Genomic DNA, 15,808 nt, shown 5'->3' with positions numbered 1-15,808 from the left:
ATGCAGAGATGCGATTCGCCACCTGGTCATCAGAAGGGGGAAAGGAGAAGATTAATTGTGTGTCGTCTGCATAGCAATGATAGGAGAGACCATGTGAGGTTATGACAGAGCCAAGTGACTTGGTGTATAGCGAGAATAGGAGAGGGCCTAGAACAGAGCCCTGGGGGACGCCAGTGGTGAGAGCGCGTGGTGAGGAGACAGATTCTCGCCACGCCACCTGGTAGGAGCGACCTGTCAGGTAGGACGCAATCCAAGCGTGGGCCGCGCCGGAGATGCCCAACTCGGAGAGGGTGGAGAGGAGGATCTGATGGTTCACAGTATCGAAGGCAGCCGATAGGTCTAGAAGGATGAGAGCAGAGGAGAGAGAGTTAGCTTTAGCAGTGCGGAGGGCCTCCGTGATACAGAGAAGAGCAGTCTCAGTTGAATGACTAGTCTTGAAACCAGACTGATTTGGATCAAGAAGGTCATTCTGAGAGAGATAGCGGGAGAGCTGGCCAAGGACGGCACGTTCAAGAGTTTTGGAGAGAAAAGAAAGAAGGGATACTGGTCTGTAGTTGTTGACATCGGAGGGATCGAGTGTAGGTTTTTTCAGAAGGGGTGCAACTCTCGCTCTCTTGAAGACAGAAGGGACGTAGCCAGCGGTCAGGGATGAGTTGATGAGCGAGGTGAGGTAAGGGAGAAGGTCTCCGGAAATGGTCTGGAGAAGAGAGGAGGGAATAGGGTCAAGCGGGCAGGTTGTTGGGCGGCCGGTCCGTCACAAGACGCGAGATTTCATCTGAGAGAGAGGGGAGAAAGAGGTCAGAGCACAGGGTAGGGCAGTGTGAGCAGAACCAGCGGTGTCGTTTGACTTAGCAAACGAGGATCGGATGTCGTCGACCTTCTTTTCAAAATGGTTGACGAAGTCATCTGCAGAGAGGGAGGAGGGGGGGGGGAGGAGGATTCAGGAGGGAGGAGAAGGTGGCAAAGAGCTTCCTAGGGTTAGAGGCAGATGCTTGGACTTTAGAGTGGTAGAAAGTGGCTTTAGCAGCAGAGACAGAAGAGGAAAATGTAGAGAGGAGGGAGTGAAAGGATGCCAGGTCCGCAGGGAGGCGAGTTTTCCTCCATTTCCGCTCGGCTGCCCGGAGCCCTGTTCTGTGAGCTCGCAATGAGTGGTCGAGCCACGGAGCAGGAGGGGAGGACCGAGCCGGCCTGGAGGATAGGGGACATAGAGAATCAAGGGATGCAGAAAGGGAGGAGAGGAGGGTTGAGGAGGCAGAATCAGGAGATAGGTTGGAGAAGGTTTGAGCAGAGGGAAGAGATGATAGGATGGAAGAGGAGAGAGTAGCGGGGAGAGAGAGCGAAGATTGGGACGGCGCGATACCATCCGAGTAGGGGCAGTGTGGGAAGTGTTGGATGAGAGCAAGAGGGAAAAGGATACAAGGTAGTGGTCGGAGACTTGGAGGGGAGTTGCAGTGAGGTTAGTGGAAGAACAGCATCTAGTAAAGATGAGGTCGAGCGTATTGCCTGCCTTGTGAGTAGAGGGGGAAGGTGAGAGGGTGAGGTCAAAAGAGGAGAGGAGTGGAAAGAAGGAGGCAGAGAGGAATGAGTCAAAGGTAGACGTGGGGAGGTTAAAGTCGCCCAGAACTGTGAGAGGTGAGCCATCCTCAGGAAAGGAGCTTATCAAGGCATCAAGCTCATTGATGAACTCTCCGAGGGAACCTGGAGGGCGATAAATGATAAGGATGTTAAGCTTGAAAGGGCTTGTAACTGTGACAGCATGGAATTCAAAGGAGGCGATAGACAGATGGGTAAGGGGAGAAAGAGAGAATGACCACTTGGGAGAGATGAGGATCCCGGTGCCACCACCCCGCTGACCAGAAGCTCTCGGGGTGTGCGAGAACACGTGGGCGGACGAAGAGAGAGCAGTAGGAGTAGCAGTGTTATCTGTGGTGATCCATGTTTCCGTCAGTGCCAAGAAGTCGAGGGACTGGAGGGAGGCATAGGCTGAGATGAACTCTGCCTTGTTGGCCGCAGATCGGCAGTTCCAGAGGCTACCGGAGACCTGGAACTCCACGTGGGTCGTGCGCGCTGGGACCACCAGATTAGAGTGGCCGCGGCCACGCGGTGTGGAGCGTTTGTATGGTCTGTGCAGAGAGGAGAGAACAGGGATAGACAGACACATAGTTGACAGGCTACAGAAGAGGCTACGCTAATGCAAAGGAGATTGGAATGACAAATGGACTACATGTCTCGAATGTTCAGAAAGTTAAGCTTACGTAGCAGGAATCTTATTGACTAAAATAATTCAAATGATACAGTACTGCTGAAGTACCATGTACATGTATGGGTATACCGTGTTACAGGCAGTGCACACAGTAGATGGAGCTGGAGAAAATGTATTTGGCTCATCTTAGATAGTTAAAGGTAGACTGAGTGAAATTATGTTGCCACGAGCAGCATCGCAGATAATGCGATGAGCGAGATGCACGACTTTGCTTTCACACAGTCACACAACATGTGCACAGGTTCGCTTCCCACTTTTGTAATGTGGTAGCCACAGGACAAAAAAGGAGAAGTTGAGACTCACGCTTCAAAGCTCTTAGTTGTCGTGGAAATTGAACACTATGCTGTATTCTTTCTGCATCTTTGACATATGTCTACTTTTAACTTATAGTTAGTTATAAGCAGTGGGGTAGCTTTAGGTGCACATGCAAGTGTGCTGATGTTTGAGTGCATGCATGTGTATAATGAGCTAAATGGAGGTTGTGGAACAGGAAATTGAATATGCAGCTAGGGACAAAACAGACTGGAACACTACTCCACAGTATAATGTAATATAACAGAACAGATTTATCACACCCCAGACATATTAGTTTCTCTCCAACCAAGAAATGGAAACATTATCATTTTCACTTTTACAATCCTATCACTTAAAATTGTCCTGCAATAACTAGGACCAATAATTACATGTTTTATTTGCTTAGTCGACAATTGGGCCTCGGGCAAATTCAAATCAAATCAAATTTTATTTGTCACATACACATGGTTAGCAGATGTTAATGTGAGTGTAGCGAAATGCTTGTGCTTCTAGTTCCGACAATGCAGTAATAACCAACAAGTAATCTAACTAACAATTCCAAAACTACTGTCTTATACACAGTGTAAGGGGATAAAGAATATGTACATAAGGATATATGAATGAGTGATGGTACAGGGCAGCATACAGTAGATGGTATCGAGTACAGTATATACATATGAGATGAGTATGTAAACAAAGTAAACAAAGTGGCATAGTTAAAGTGGCTAGTGATACATGTATTACATAAGGATGCAGTCGATGATATAGAGTACAGTATATACGTATGCATATGAGATGAATAATGTAGGGTAAGTAACATTATATAAGGTAGCATTGTTTAAAGTGGCTAGTGATATATTTACATCATTTCCCATCAATTCCCATTATTAAAGTGGCTGGAGTTGAGTCAGTGTCAATGTCAGTGTGTTGGCAGCAGCCACTCAATGTTAGTGGTGGCTGTTTAACAGTCTGATGGCCTTGAGATAGAAGCTGTTTTTCAGTCTCTCGGTCCCAGCTTTGATGCACCTGTACTGACCTCGCCTTCTGGATGATAGCGGGGTGAACAGGCAGTGGCTCGGGTGGTTGATGTCCTTGATGATCTTTATGGCCTTCCTGTAACATCGGGTGGTGTAGGTGTCCTGGAGGGCAGGTAGTTTGCCCCGGTGATACGTTGTGCAGACCTCACTACCCTCTGGAGAGCCTTACGGTTGAGGGCGGAGCAGTTGCCGTACCAGGCGGTGATACAGCCCGCCAGGATGCTCTCGATTGTGCATCTGTAGAAGTTTGTGAGTGCTTTTGGTGACAAGCCGAATTTCTTCAGCCTCCTGAGGTTGAAGAGGCGCTGCTGCGCCTTCTTCACGATGCTGTCTGTGTGAGTGGACCAATTCAGTTTGTCTGTGATGTGTATGCCGAGGAACTTAAAACTTGCTACCCTCTCCACTACTGTTCCATCGATGTGGATAGGGGGGTGTTCCCTCTGCTGTTTCCTGAAGTCCATAATCATCTCCTTAGTTTTGTTGACGTTGAGTGTGAGGTTATTTTCCTGACACCACACTCCGAGGGCCCTCACCTCCTCCCTGTAGGCCGTCTCGTCGTTGTTGGTAATCAAGCCTACCACTGTTGTGTCGTCCGCAAACTTGATGATTGAGTTGGAGGCGTGCGTGGCCACGCAGTCGTGGGTGAACAGGGAGTACAGGAGAGGGCTCAGAACGCACCCTTGTGGGGCCCCCGTGTTGAGGATCAGCGGGGAGAAGATGTTGTTGCCTACCCTCACCACCTGGGGGCGGCCCGTCAGGAAGTCCAGTACCCAGTTGCACAGGGCGGGGTCGAGACCCAGGGTCTCGAGCTTGATGACGAGCTTGGAGGGTACTATGGTGTTGAATGCCGAGCTGTAGTCGATGAACAGCATTCTCACATAGGTATTCCTTTTGTCCAGATGGGTTAGGGCAGTGTGCAGTGTGGTTGAGATTGCATCGTCTGTGGACCTATTTGGGCGGTAAGCAAATTGGAGTGGGTCTAGGGTGTCAGGTAGGGTGGAGGTGATATGGTCCTTGACTAGTCTCTCAAAGCACTTCATGATGACGGAAGTTAGTGCTACGGGGGGCGGTAGTCGTTTAGCTCAGTTACCTTAGCTTTCTTGGGAACAGGAACAATGGTGGCCCTCTTGAAGCATGTGGGAACAGCAGACTGGTATAGGGATAGGGATTGATTGAATATGTCCGTAAACACACCGGCCAGCTGGTCTGCGCATGCTCTGAGGGCGCGGCTGGGGATGCCGTCTGGGCCTGCAGCCTTGCGAGGGTTAACACATTTAAATGTCTTACTCACCTCGGCTGCAGTGAAGGAGAGACCGCATGTTTTCGTCGCAGGCCGTGTCAGTGGCACTGTATTGTCCTCAAAGTGGGCAAAAAAGTTATTTAGTCTGCCTGGGAGCAAGACATCCTGGTCCGTGACTGGGCTGGGTTTCTTCTTGTAGTCCGTAATTGACTGTAGACCCTGCCACATGCCTCTTGTGTCTGAGCCGTTGAATTGAGATTCTACTTTGTCTTTGTTTGATAGCCTTGCGGAGGGAATAGCTGCACTGTTTGTATTCGGTCATGTTACCAGACACCTTGCCCTGATTAAAAGCAGTGGTTCGCGTTTTCAGTTTCACGCGAATGCTGCCATCAATCCACGGTTTCTGGTTAGGGAATGTTTTAATCGTTGCTATGGGAACGACATCTTCAACGCACGTTCTAATGAACTCGCACACCGAATCAGCGTATTCGTCAATATTGTTATCTGACGCAATACGAAACATGTCCCAGTCCACGTGATGGAAGCAGTCTTGGAGTGTGGAGTCAGCTTGGTCGGACCAGCGTTGGACAGACCTCAGCGTGGGAGCCTCTTGTTTAAGTTTCTGTCATCAACCTTGTTGTCAAGAGACTGGACATTGGCAAGAAGAATGCTAGGGAGTGGTGCACGGTGTGCCCGTCTCCGGAGTCTGACCAGAAGACCGCCTCTTTTCCCTCTTTTTCGGAGTCGTTTTTTGGGGTCGCTGCAGGAATCAATTCCGTTGACCTGTTTGTAAGGCAGAACACAGGATCCGCGTCGCGGAAAACATATTCTTGGTCGTACTGATGGTGAGTTGACGCTGATCTTATATTCACCTGTACATTGCAAAGTTCAAAATGTATACAGAGAACTCAGGGGCTTTAAGCGGGGCCATTTCTCCACTGTGCTATTTAGCATTTCTATTAGTTAATCTGGGACTCATTATTTATCCAATTGATCACTGTGTGGGCTGCTCTCATGCAGATTCCCCCTGGAAGTGCTATGGTGACTCACAGGACCAACCAGCTGACCAAATACCAGCCAATAAGGGCAGCAGGCCAATAAGCCAATGATTAACCAGCACAACAGAAATGCCAGCAACAAAGAAACACACAGACAGTTTAACTTACGCATCACATGGACAAGTCTGTTCCTCCTCCAGAAGAGATGAATTCATTTTTGATATGGTGCATTGTACATTCCATGCCTACACTCACAGTAAGCACACACCCACAAACACACATACAGTTGTGGTCAAATATTTTGGCACCCTTGCACGATTCACAAATTCTTCTAAAATAAGACACTTAAAAAACCTTTGGTGTTCACACGTGTATTTCTTTGATTTAGAACTGCATAGGACCAAGAAAGAAAAAAATCTAAACTGAAATTGAGATTTTTCTCTTCAAGTAAAAAACAAAAAATGGCCTGGACTAACTTATAAAATATTCTAATTAATTTTGTTGGAGGAGAGTGATTCTCGTTTTTGTGTAATCTATCTCACCTGTGGTAAGTTGCAGGTGCCTACAGGGTAAAAATGGCCATTCAACCAGTTTTGAAAAGAGAAATCAGACCATTCTGCTCCATTGCACTGCATCGTAAAGTGCAGATATTTGACCGCAACTGCATATAGAAAACATATTATAAAAACCCACTGACTTGTGCTTCCTCAGAGAGAGACCCATGTGCTGCCTCATCTGCTGCAGGCCATGGTAGTCTGTGTAGATGAGGTCAAAGGGCAGAGGTCCTGTCAGGGGGCAGCTTCCTCTTCCAGGGGGGACCCCAAGAAACCTGCACACACACACACACACACAGAGAAGCTCGGCTTAGACACCGCAAACACGTCACAACACAACTTCATCACTGTACAAAACAGTACCAGTCAAAAGTTTGGACACACCTATTCATTCAAGGGTTTTTCTTTATTTTTACAATTTTCTCCATTGTATTATAATAGTGAAGACATCACAACTATGAAATAACACATATGGAATCATGTAGTAACCAAAAAAAAATGTTAAACAAATCAAAATATATTTTATATTTGAGATTCGTCAAAGTAGCAACCCTTGGCCTTGATGACAGCTTTGCACACTCTTGGCATGTGTTACTTCATAGGTTTGATGTCTTCACATTTATTCTACAATGTAGAAAATAGTAAAAAGAAAGAAAACCCCTTGAATGAGTAGGTGTGTCCAAACATTTGACTGGTACTGTATGTCCACTGTCAATATGAGAGGAATGTATATTAACAATCAACACAGAGAATAACAGACTTGGAAAATAAATACTACACATTGTCCAGTTCCCTATAATATAAGTAAGACTGTATATCCACACAATGAAGGGAACAAGACACAGTAAAAAAGCAGCTGAAATACTCTGCTACTATAAAAAGCAGAGACATACTCTGCTCCTGTAAAAAGCAGGGAAATACTCTGCTCCTGTAAAAAGCAGCGGACATACTCTGCTCCTATAAAAAGCAGGGACATACTCTGCTCCTATAAAAAGCAGGGACATACTCTGCTCCTGTAAAAAGCAGCGGACATACTCTGCTCCTGTAAAAAGCAGCGGACATACTCTGCTCCTATAAAAAGCAGGGACATACTCTGCTCCTATAAAAAGCAGGGACATACTCTGCTCCTGTAAAAAGCAGGGACATACTCTGCTCCTGTAAAAAGCAGGGACATACTCTGCTCCTGTAAAAAGCAGGGAAATACTCTGCTCCTGTAAAAAGCAGCGGACATACTCTGCTCCTATAAAAAGCAGGGACATACTCTGCTCCTATAAAAAGCAGGGACATACTCTGCTCCTGTAAAAAGCAGCGGACATACTCTGCTCCTGTAAAAAGCAGCGGACATACTCTGCTCCTATAAAAAGCAGGGACATACTCTGCTCCTGTAAAAAGCAGAGGACATACTCTGCTCCTGTAAAAAGCAGGGACATACTCTGCTCCTGTAAAAAAGCAGCGGACATACTCTGCTCCTGTAAAAAAGCAGCGGACATACTCTGCTCCTGTAAAAAAGCAGGGACATACTCTGCTCCTGTAAAAAAGAAGGGACATACTCTGCTCCTGTAAAAAAGCAGGGACATACTCTGCTCCTGTAAAAAAGCAGCGGACATACTCTGCTCCTGTAAAAAAGCAGCGGACATACTCTGCTCCTGTAAAAAAGCAGCGGACATACTCTGCTCCTGTAAAAAAGCAGGGACATACTCTGCTCCTGTAAAAAAGCAGGGACATACTCTGCTCCTGTAAAAAAGCAGCGACATACTCTGCTCCTGTAAAAAAGCAGCGACATACTCTGCTCCTGTAAAAAAGCAGGGACATACTCTGCTCCTGTAAAAAAGCAGCGACATACTCTGCTCCTGTAAAAAAGCAGCGACATACTCTGCTCCTGTAAAAAAGCAGCGACATACTCTGCTCCTGTAAAAAAGCAGCGACATACTCTGCTCCTGTAAAAAAGCAGCGGACATACTCTGCTCCTGTAAAAAAGCAGGGACATACTCTGCTCCTGTAAAAAAGCAGGGACATACTCTGCTCCTGTAAAAAGCAGGGACATACTCTGCTCCTGTAAAAAGCAGGGACATACTCTGCTCCTGTAAAAAGCAGGGACATACTCTGCTCCTGTAAAAAGCAGGGACATACTCTGCTCCTGTAAAAAGCAGGGACATACTCTGCTCCTGTAAAAAGCAGGGACATACTCTGCTCCTGTAAAAAAGCAGGGACATACTCTGCTCCTGTAAAAAAGCAGGGACATACTCTGCTCCTGTAAAAAGCAGGGACATACTCTGCTCCTGTAAAAAGCAGGGACATACTCTGCTCCTGTAAAAAGCAGGGACATACTCTGCTCCTGTAAAAAGCAGGGACATACTCTGCTCCTGTAAAAAGCAGGGACATACTCTGCTCCTGTAAAAAGCAGGGACATACTCTGCTCCTGTAAAAAGCAGGGACATCCTCTGCTCCTATAAAAAGCAGGGACATACTCTGTTCCTATAAAAAGCAGGGACATACTCTGCTCCTATAAAAAGCAGGGACATACTCTGCTCCTATAAAAAGCAGGGACATACTATGTTGCTGTAAAAAGCTGAAATGCCTTAAGGGGGGTAATTCTAATGCTCTGAAATGGCCTGGAAGTTTCCATAAATGTTGTGTGCCATCTCCCAAGTGGTGTGTGTGTGAGAGAGAGATGAGGAGCCCCAGCCATCAGAGCTCCCAGCTCTAGTCACGTCAACTAAATGTGTCGGGTGTAAGGGGAATGATACCAGAAGTCTGATAGGTGGAGGTGCAGAAATGTTCCTAATTCAGCCACTGCTTTGCTACTCGCTCTATGTGCAATTAGTAGAGAAATTAAAAGGTGTACGTGTTGCCGTGAGCAATAAAACAAGCAATGCATCTCAGCTCACCTCAAGAGGTCTAAGCTTTTTAGACTGTCCACACTAAAAACTGTATTTTCATGAAAACAATCACTTGCTTGCCAAAATGCAAACAAACACATTTTAATTTATTTCCCTTTGTAAAACCTTCTCTACACCAGCCACCTGGCTAGGAAAAACACCTGCAGTCTTTGTAAAATGGCCAAAGGGATTTTAAATAAATGTTTCAAAACAGAGGGTGGACCCTGCCTGTTATTCACATATTCTGATGTCTGTCAACACAATATTACCTGACTCTCTCATAGGAGTGACTCTCTCAATAACCATTGATGTTGTTGATTATTAAGCCATATCAGTGACCCACAATCACCTCAGAGAGATAACGGATAGGCAGGCAGTATGTACAGGGATATCTAAACACCTGATTTACCATATCATTGCTGTCCGTAATGCATGGCTGAGTAGGGAGAAGCTTCCAAATGACACCCTGTGGAAGAGGTAGTGAGGCATTGGAATGAAAATGACAGCTATCTGCCCCCTATCCAGACTTTTATCTCTCTGGCTGTCAGAAATGCACACCGTTCTGCAGCTACAACTTATGCTAATGACCGTAACACCAAGAATTGGAGTCCAGGAAATTGGCCACTCGTTACAATTTCCAGAAATAGCTGGGGGGAAACAATAATGACAGAGTCTTCGTGTTCTCTGACTGACTGTGAAACAGTCTAAGTCTTGCTATTCAGCTCAGGTGCCTCAAATCAAGCACCACACACACTGACATTAGTCCAGTTTACAAGGTAAACATGTTAATTGCAGGTCTTGATTAATTCCTCCAGATTCCACTTTACAGAGTGGCTAGGTTTCTAATGTTGGAGTGTTCTTCAGATGCAGTGAGATTGCACTAGTCAGCAGCCAGAGTAATTGCTTCCCTTTGCTAGAGCCGAAGTTTCAGTAGGCTGTCAGACACAAAATGGCCCCTGCAATCAAACGGTTTTCAGCTGAATTATGTCTGCCTCTAAATTATACGATTTTTTTGTGATTGCACAGCAGACGGGAATATTGTCAACACATTGCCTTTTTAAAGGGAGATGGACAGCATCTGGGAGCAGTTCTGTACATGACATGGTATAAGCAGAGGTAGAGATAATGGTAGCTAAAAGATGATGTTATCCACCTCAAAATTCAATGCAACTTATTTTTATACTATCCAACTAGTTGAGTTTGTTGAATAGTTGAATTTGACCCAGATCTGGTCCATACAGCACAACACGTCTGTCCATAATGTGCATTCTGCACACAAAATCTTGTTAACATATTAACCTGATTGCACAGTTTCCAGGCTAAGTTGTATAGATCTATGTAGATGAAGGATGACAGTGTTTGTGTGGTTGATTTAGATGCTTTGCTGTGTGGTCTTCTGAATGTGTTCATGCTCACAGCTGTTCTAGCGAGGCTTTGCGATAACAGCAGAAAGGCTTAGACTGCTATTGTATAAACAGTGTGAATAAACAGACACAAACACACACACACACACACACACACACACCCCTGCAAATAAAAGCTATCGATTTTGCTTTTGTTTTCTCAACTGATTTAGTCGGAATTGCAAACTGGTGGAAACAGGCACGGTAGAATGTTCCTCTGCAGTAGATTTGATAATGAGCAGAGAGTCTTTGTCAGCCATCCCTGCTTTAGACTAGAGCTTCATCAGTCAATTGTATTGTCATGACGTTGCCCTCTTTGGACACAGTGAGCACCATCCCCCTACCTCTGCACCATCTCTCTCTGTCTCCTTACACACAGGCTGCTGTGGTCAGAGAGGTCGTATATTCCTGGAGGAGACTATCTCCTCATGGCCACCGTATAGAGAGTGAGTTTTCATAGAGAGAACAAAGGAATTTCTTCCACCTCACAGAACTAGAGGTCCAAACAATATTTATGTTCTGGGCCTCCCGGGTGGCGCAGTGGTCTAGGGTACTGCATCGCAGTGATAGCTGTGCCACCAGAGACTCTGGGTTCGCGCCCAGGCTTTGTCGCAGCCGGCCGCGACGTCCGTGGGGTGCCTCATCGTGCACTAGCGACTCCTGTGGCGTGCCAGGCGCAGATAGGTCGCCAACGGTGTTACTCCGACACATTGGTGCGGCTGGCTTTGGATGCGCGCTGTGTTAAGAAGCATTGGGGAGAGGAAAGACCTTCGTCTTTCCCAAAATTCAACGATGAGACAAGATAGTAACTACTAACAATTGGATACCACGAAATTGGGGAGAAAAGGGGGGTAAAATTCAACAACAAAAAATATATATTTATGTTCTGGAGAAGGTATAAAAGCTACGAACTGGTCCGTTTGGTACAATTTTGTAAAACTCATGAGAGACAATACCGCCACATTACCATAACGCTGTTTATACAATAGCCTCATCTAGTTGTTGTACAAAATGAATGAGTAAAGATGATACTATGTGAAAGGACGGGTGCTATGTAATGATGTTAATGTGAGAAAATTGTTTTTCTGTTTAAAGTTTCACTAAGTCATTGGCACGCCCCCAGGGGCACAGACAGGACCTGGCGTCATGAGACAGCCCTTTTCGATGTTCCGAATAAAACCCCCACCTAGGTTTTCTATCACTAGACCAGCTTACCTCGATAACGAGAGGGCCAAGGTTTGAAACCATACCAGTACCTCTATCACAGAGGGAAATAAGGGTTTGAATAGATTGCTGAATCTTTTAACCATCCCACGTGGTTAAACTCTTAGACTATAGATAGCGACAGAATAAGGACAAGTCTTTGATATTAATTACTAGTCTGCAGCTAGGAATTCGGTAGCATTGAACGCGAAGACCGCCAAAACAACTATTCTATAACGACATGAATGAATGTCACTCTGAACTAGCCATTATAACCAGGGCAGAGAGAGAGAGAGAGAGAGAGAGAGAGGACAAACTCTCCAACAGAAACAAACTTTTCCACAGAGATCCCGACGACACACTGAGCGTAAATATATTGATTGATTGCAATTATTCCCGAATGAGTGAGCGTTCATGTGCAAAGGATTAGTATTTCAATTGTTATAATTATCAACTTTGTAGTGTCTCATCTCAGTTGACCCCCACTTCCTTTCTGTCCACCAAGCCGCGATACCGGTTTATCCCACTAGGGAAACTCCGTTATCATTTCCTTGTAACTATCTACGGTTTGTTTATGCATTTCTGTGAATTCCTTAGTTAGTAAATAAATGATTTAAGACAATTGATGTATTGATGACTCATAGTGAAGACTGGGTTCATGCAGATCACCAACAATGTACAACGTTTGGAATGAGACTAACGTGAGGTAAAGACTAATTAATTAATTCGAGGACGAATTGATCAGATAATAAATATCTTAAAGTTATATTAGGAAAATTATAACTTTGTAATCTGAATATTTTTCTTGGTGCCCAGACTTCCTAGTTAATTACAGTTACATGACTAATCAGCTTAAATCGTGTAACAATAATTACAGAGAGTTATTTGATAAATAGTTTTAATGATGCCAAAGACACGACAGTATAAAGGCGTACAAAAACAAAAAGGGGTCTTCACTCAAGAGTGGATTCAATTCTCTTTGCCAGCACCTCACTCAAGAATACAGAGCACTAGTCAAGCCACTTGTATGGATGTATGCCTGTATGTGCATCCAAACAGCACCCAAACACAAGCCTTGTACACTTCACCTGACTGAAATTAATCTTATTGCAGTGTGGGCCTGCATAGTAACCCAAAGACCTACAGTAAAATCATACCCTGTGTCTGGCATTCAAATAACTCAACTTGGACAGTTTGCATTTTTGTCGGGTAGTGTCATGTTTTACTATTGGAAATGAACACGCCAGGCTTAATTTCAAGCATGACTGCTCCTAAATGGGGTGATTTGCCCCCACTATGGTCTACTGTGGCAAACTTTCACTCCCAAAATGGCATTGGCATGCCTCACCCTTCTCTGTGTGTGTGTTGTGTGTGTGTGTGTGTGTGTGTGTGTGTGTGTGTGTGTGTGTGTGTGTGTGTGTGTGTGTGTGTGTGTGGAGGGATTTGCTCTGTATTTTATTAAGGACAGATACACTGTAGCAAAGTCAGAATGGTCAATCTAATACAACCCACAGGGGAAGTGAAGGAGCTGCGAGACATTCTCTCACCTTGAAAAGCTAGAGAAGTAATTTAACCTCACCATGGCTCAAGCAGTGGCATACCTACCTTCCCCGGGGACAACAGTAGATTTAACAATATACAGCTTTCTATTCTATTTTATATTATGACACATGTAGTGTATCTGACAGCAACATACTGTTCTAAATACTGTGGCTTCACCTGTGTATAGGGCCTTGTGTCATGTAAAAATGTTCCCTGCGTGAAAAAGTTCCCAATCGTTCCGATTATGACATCATGTTGTAAAATTCCGTACAGCATCAAAATGTTCCCAGTTTAAGAATTAAAAGGCTGAGCTCGTTCGGATGTCTCTCTAACACACCCATGACACCTTGCAGCAGTTCAGACAGGTGGAACTCATCTAACCCACTGAAAAGTGGCATTTATAACCTTGAATATCACATTTAATTGAATTGTATTAGTCACATGCTTTGTAAACAACAGGTGTGGACAACAGTGAAATGCTTACCTTCCCAACAACGCAGAGAGAAAGAAAATAGTGAAATAATAGAAAAGTTAAAACACGTAATAATAAAAGTAATAATAAATACATAATGAGTGACAACTATATACACAGTGACAACTATATACACAGTGACAACTATATACACAGTGACAACTATATACACAGTGACAACTATATACACAGTGACAGCTATATACACAGTGACAACTATATACACAGTGACAACTATATACACAGTGACAGCTATATACACAGTGACAGCTATATACACAGTGACAGCTATATACACAGTGACAACTATATACACAGTGACAACTATATACACAGTGACAACTATATACACAGTGACAGCTATATACACAGTGACAGCTATATACACAGTGACAGCTATATACACAGTGACAGCTATATACACAGTACCGAGTCGATGTGCAGGGGTATGAGGTAATTGAGGTAGATATTTAAATATAAACTAGGAATAAAAAACATATAAAACAGTAGCTTGGGTCCAGTGATGTACTGGCCTGTAAGCACTACCCTCTGTAGCGCCTTATAGTCAGGTGCCAAGCAGTTGCAATACCAAGTGGTGATGCAGCTCTAGAACTTTCTAAGAATCTGAGGACCCGTGCCAAATCTTTTCAGCCTCCTGAGGGGGAAGAGGTATTGTTGTGCCCTCATCACGACTGGGTTGGTGTGTACATCCTTAGCTATGTGGACACCGAGGAACTTGAAGTTCTCAACGCACGTACTACAAGCCCCGTTGATGTGAATGGGGGCGTGTTCGGCCCTCCATTCCCTGTAGTCCACAATCAGGTCTTTTGTCTTGCTGACATTGAGGGAGAGGTTTTTCTCCTGGCACCCCACTGCCAAGTCTCTGACCTCCTCTCTATAGGTTCTCATCGTCGTCAGTGATCAGGCCTACCACCGTTGTGTCACCAAAAACATAATGATGGTGTTGGAGTTGTGTGCAGCCACACAGTCGTGGGTGAACAGGGAGTACAGGAGTGGACTAAGCACGCATCCCTGAGGGGCCCCTGTGTTGAGGGTCTGCGTGGCGGATGTGATGTTGCCTACCCTCACCGCCTGGGGAGGCCTGTTAGGAAGTCCAGGATCCATCCACCTCTGGCCTGCTCGCCTCCCTACCACTGAGGAAGTACAGTTCCCGCTCAGCCCAGTCAAAACTGTTCGCTGCTCTGGCCCCCCAATGGTGGAACAAACTCCCTCACGACGCCAGGACAGCGGAGTCAATCACCACCTTCCGGAGACACCTGAAACCCCACCTCTTTAAGGAATACCTAGGATAGGATAAAGTAATCCCTCTCACCCCCTCCCCTGAAAAGATTTAGATGCACTACTGTTCCACTGGAGGTCATAAGGTGAATGCACCAATTTGTAAGTCGCTCTGGATAAGAGCGTCTGCTAAATGACTTAAATGTAAATGTAAATGTGTTCAAACCCAGGGTCCTTAGCGATGAGCACTTTGGTCTTGAACGCTAAGCTGTAATCAATGAACAGCATTCTCACATAGGTGTTCCTCTTGCACAGGTGAGAAAGGGCAGTGTGGAGGGCAGTGTGGAGTGCAATAGAGATCCCCTCATCTGTGGATCTGTTGGAGCGGTATGCAAATTGGAGTAGCTCCAAGGTGTCTGGGATGATGGTGTTGATGTGAGCCATTACCAGCCAAGCATTTCATGCCTACAGATGTGAGTGCTACAGGGCGATAGTCATTTAGACAGGTAACCTTGGCGTTCTTGGGCACAGGTATGGTGGTCTGCTTGAACATGTACAGTATGTATTACAGACTGGGTCAGAGAGTGGTTGAAAATGTCAATGAAGACACTTGCCAGCTGGTCAGCACATGCTCGGAGTATGCATCCTGGTAATCCATTTGGCCCTGCGACCTTGTGAATGTTA

At 45.3% G+C, this 15,808-nt stretch overlaps 1 protein-coding gene across 2 annotated transcripts in view; it reads right to left on the bottom strand.

Moving 5' to 3' along the window:
- Positions 1–15,808, bottom strand: part of LOC115110655 (alpha-1,6-mannosylglycoprotein 6-beta-N-acetylglucosaminyltransferase B-like) — a 91,765-nt gene that overhangs the window by 26,186 nt on the left and 49,771 nt on the right. For both annotated transcript variants that reach the window (XM_065010222.1, XM_029636480.1), the window contains one exon: positions 6,530–6,661. In XM_065010222.1, the coding sequence (XP_064866294.1) occupies positions 6,530–6,661 (132 nt within the window). The remainder of the gene's footprint in view (positions 1–6,529; positions 6,662–15,808) is intronic.

Source organism: Oncorhynchus nerka, linkage group LG26 (assembly GCF_034236695.1).
Source record: "Oncorhynchus nerka isolate Pitt River linkage group LG26, Oner_Uvic_2.0, whole genome shotgun sequence".
Taxonomy (NCBI): Eukaryota; Metazoa; Chordata; class Actinopteri; order Salmoniformes; family Salmonidae; genus Oncorhynchus; species Oncorhynchus nerka.
The sequence above is the reverse complement of the archived record's forward strand: the minus strand, read 5'-3'. Positions and strand labels throughout refer to the sequence as shown.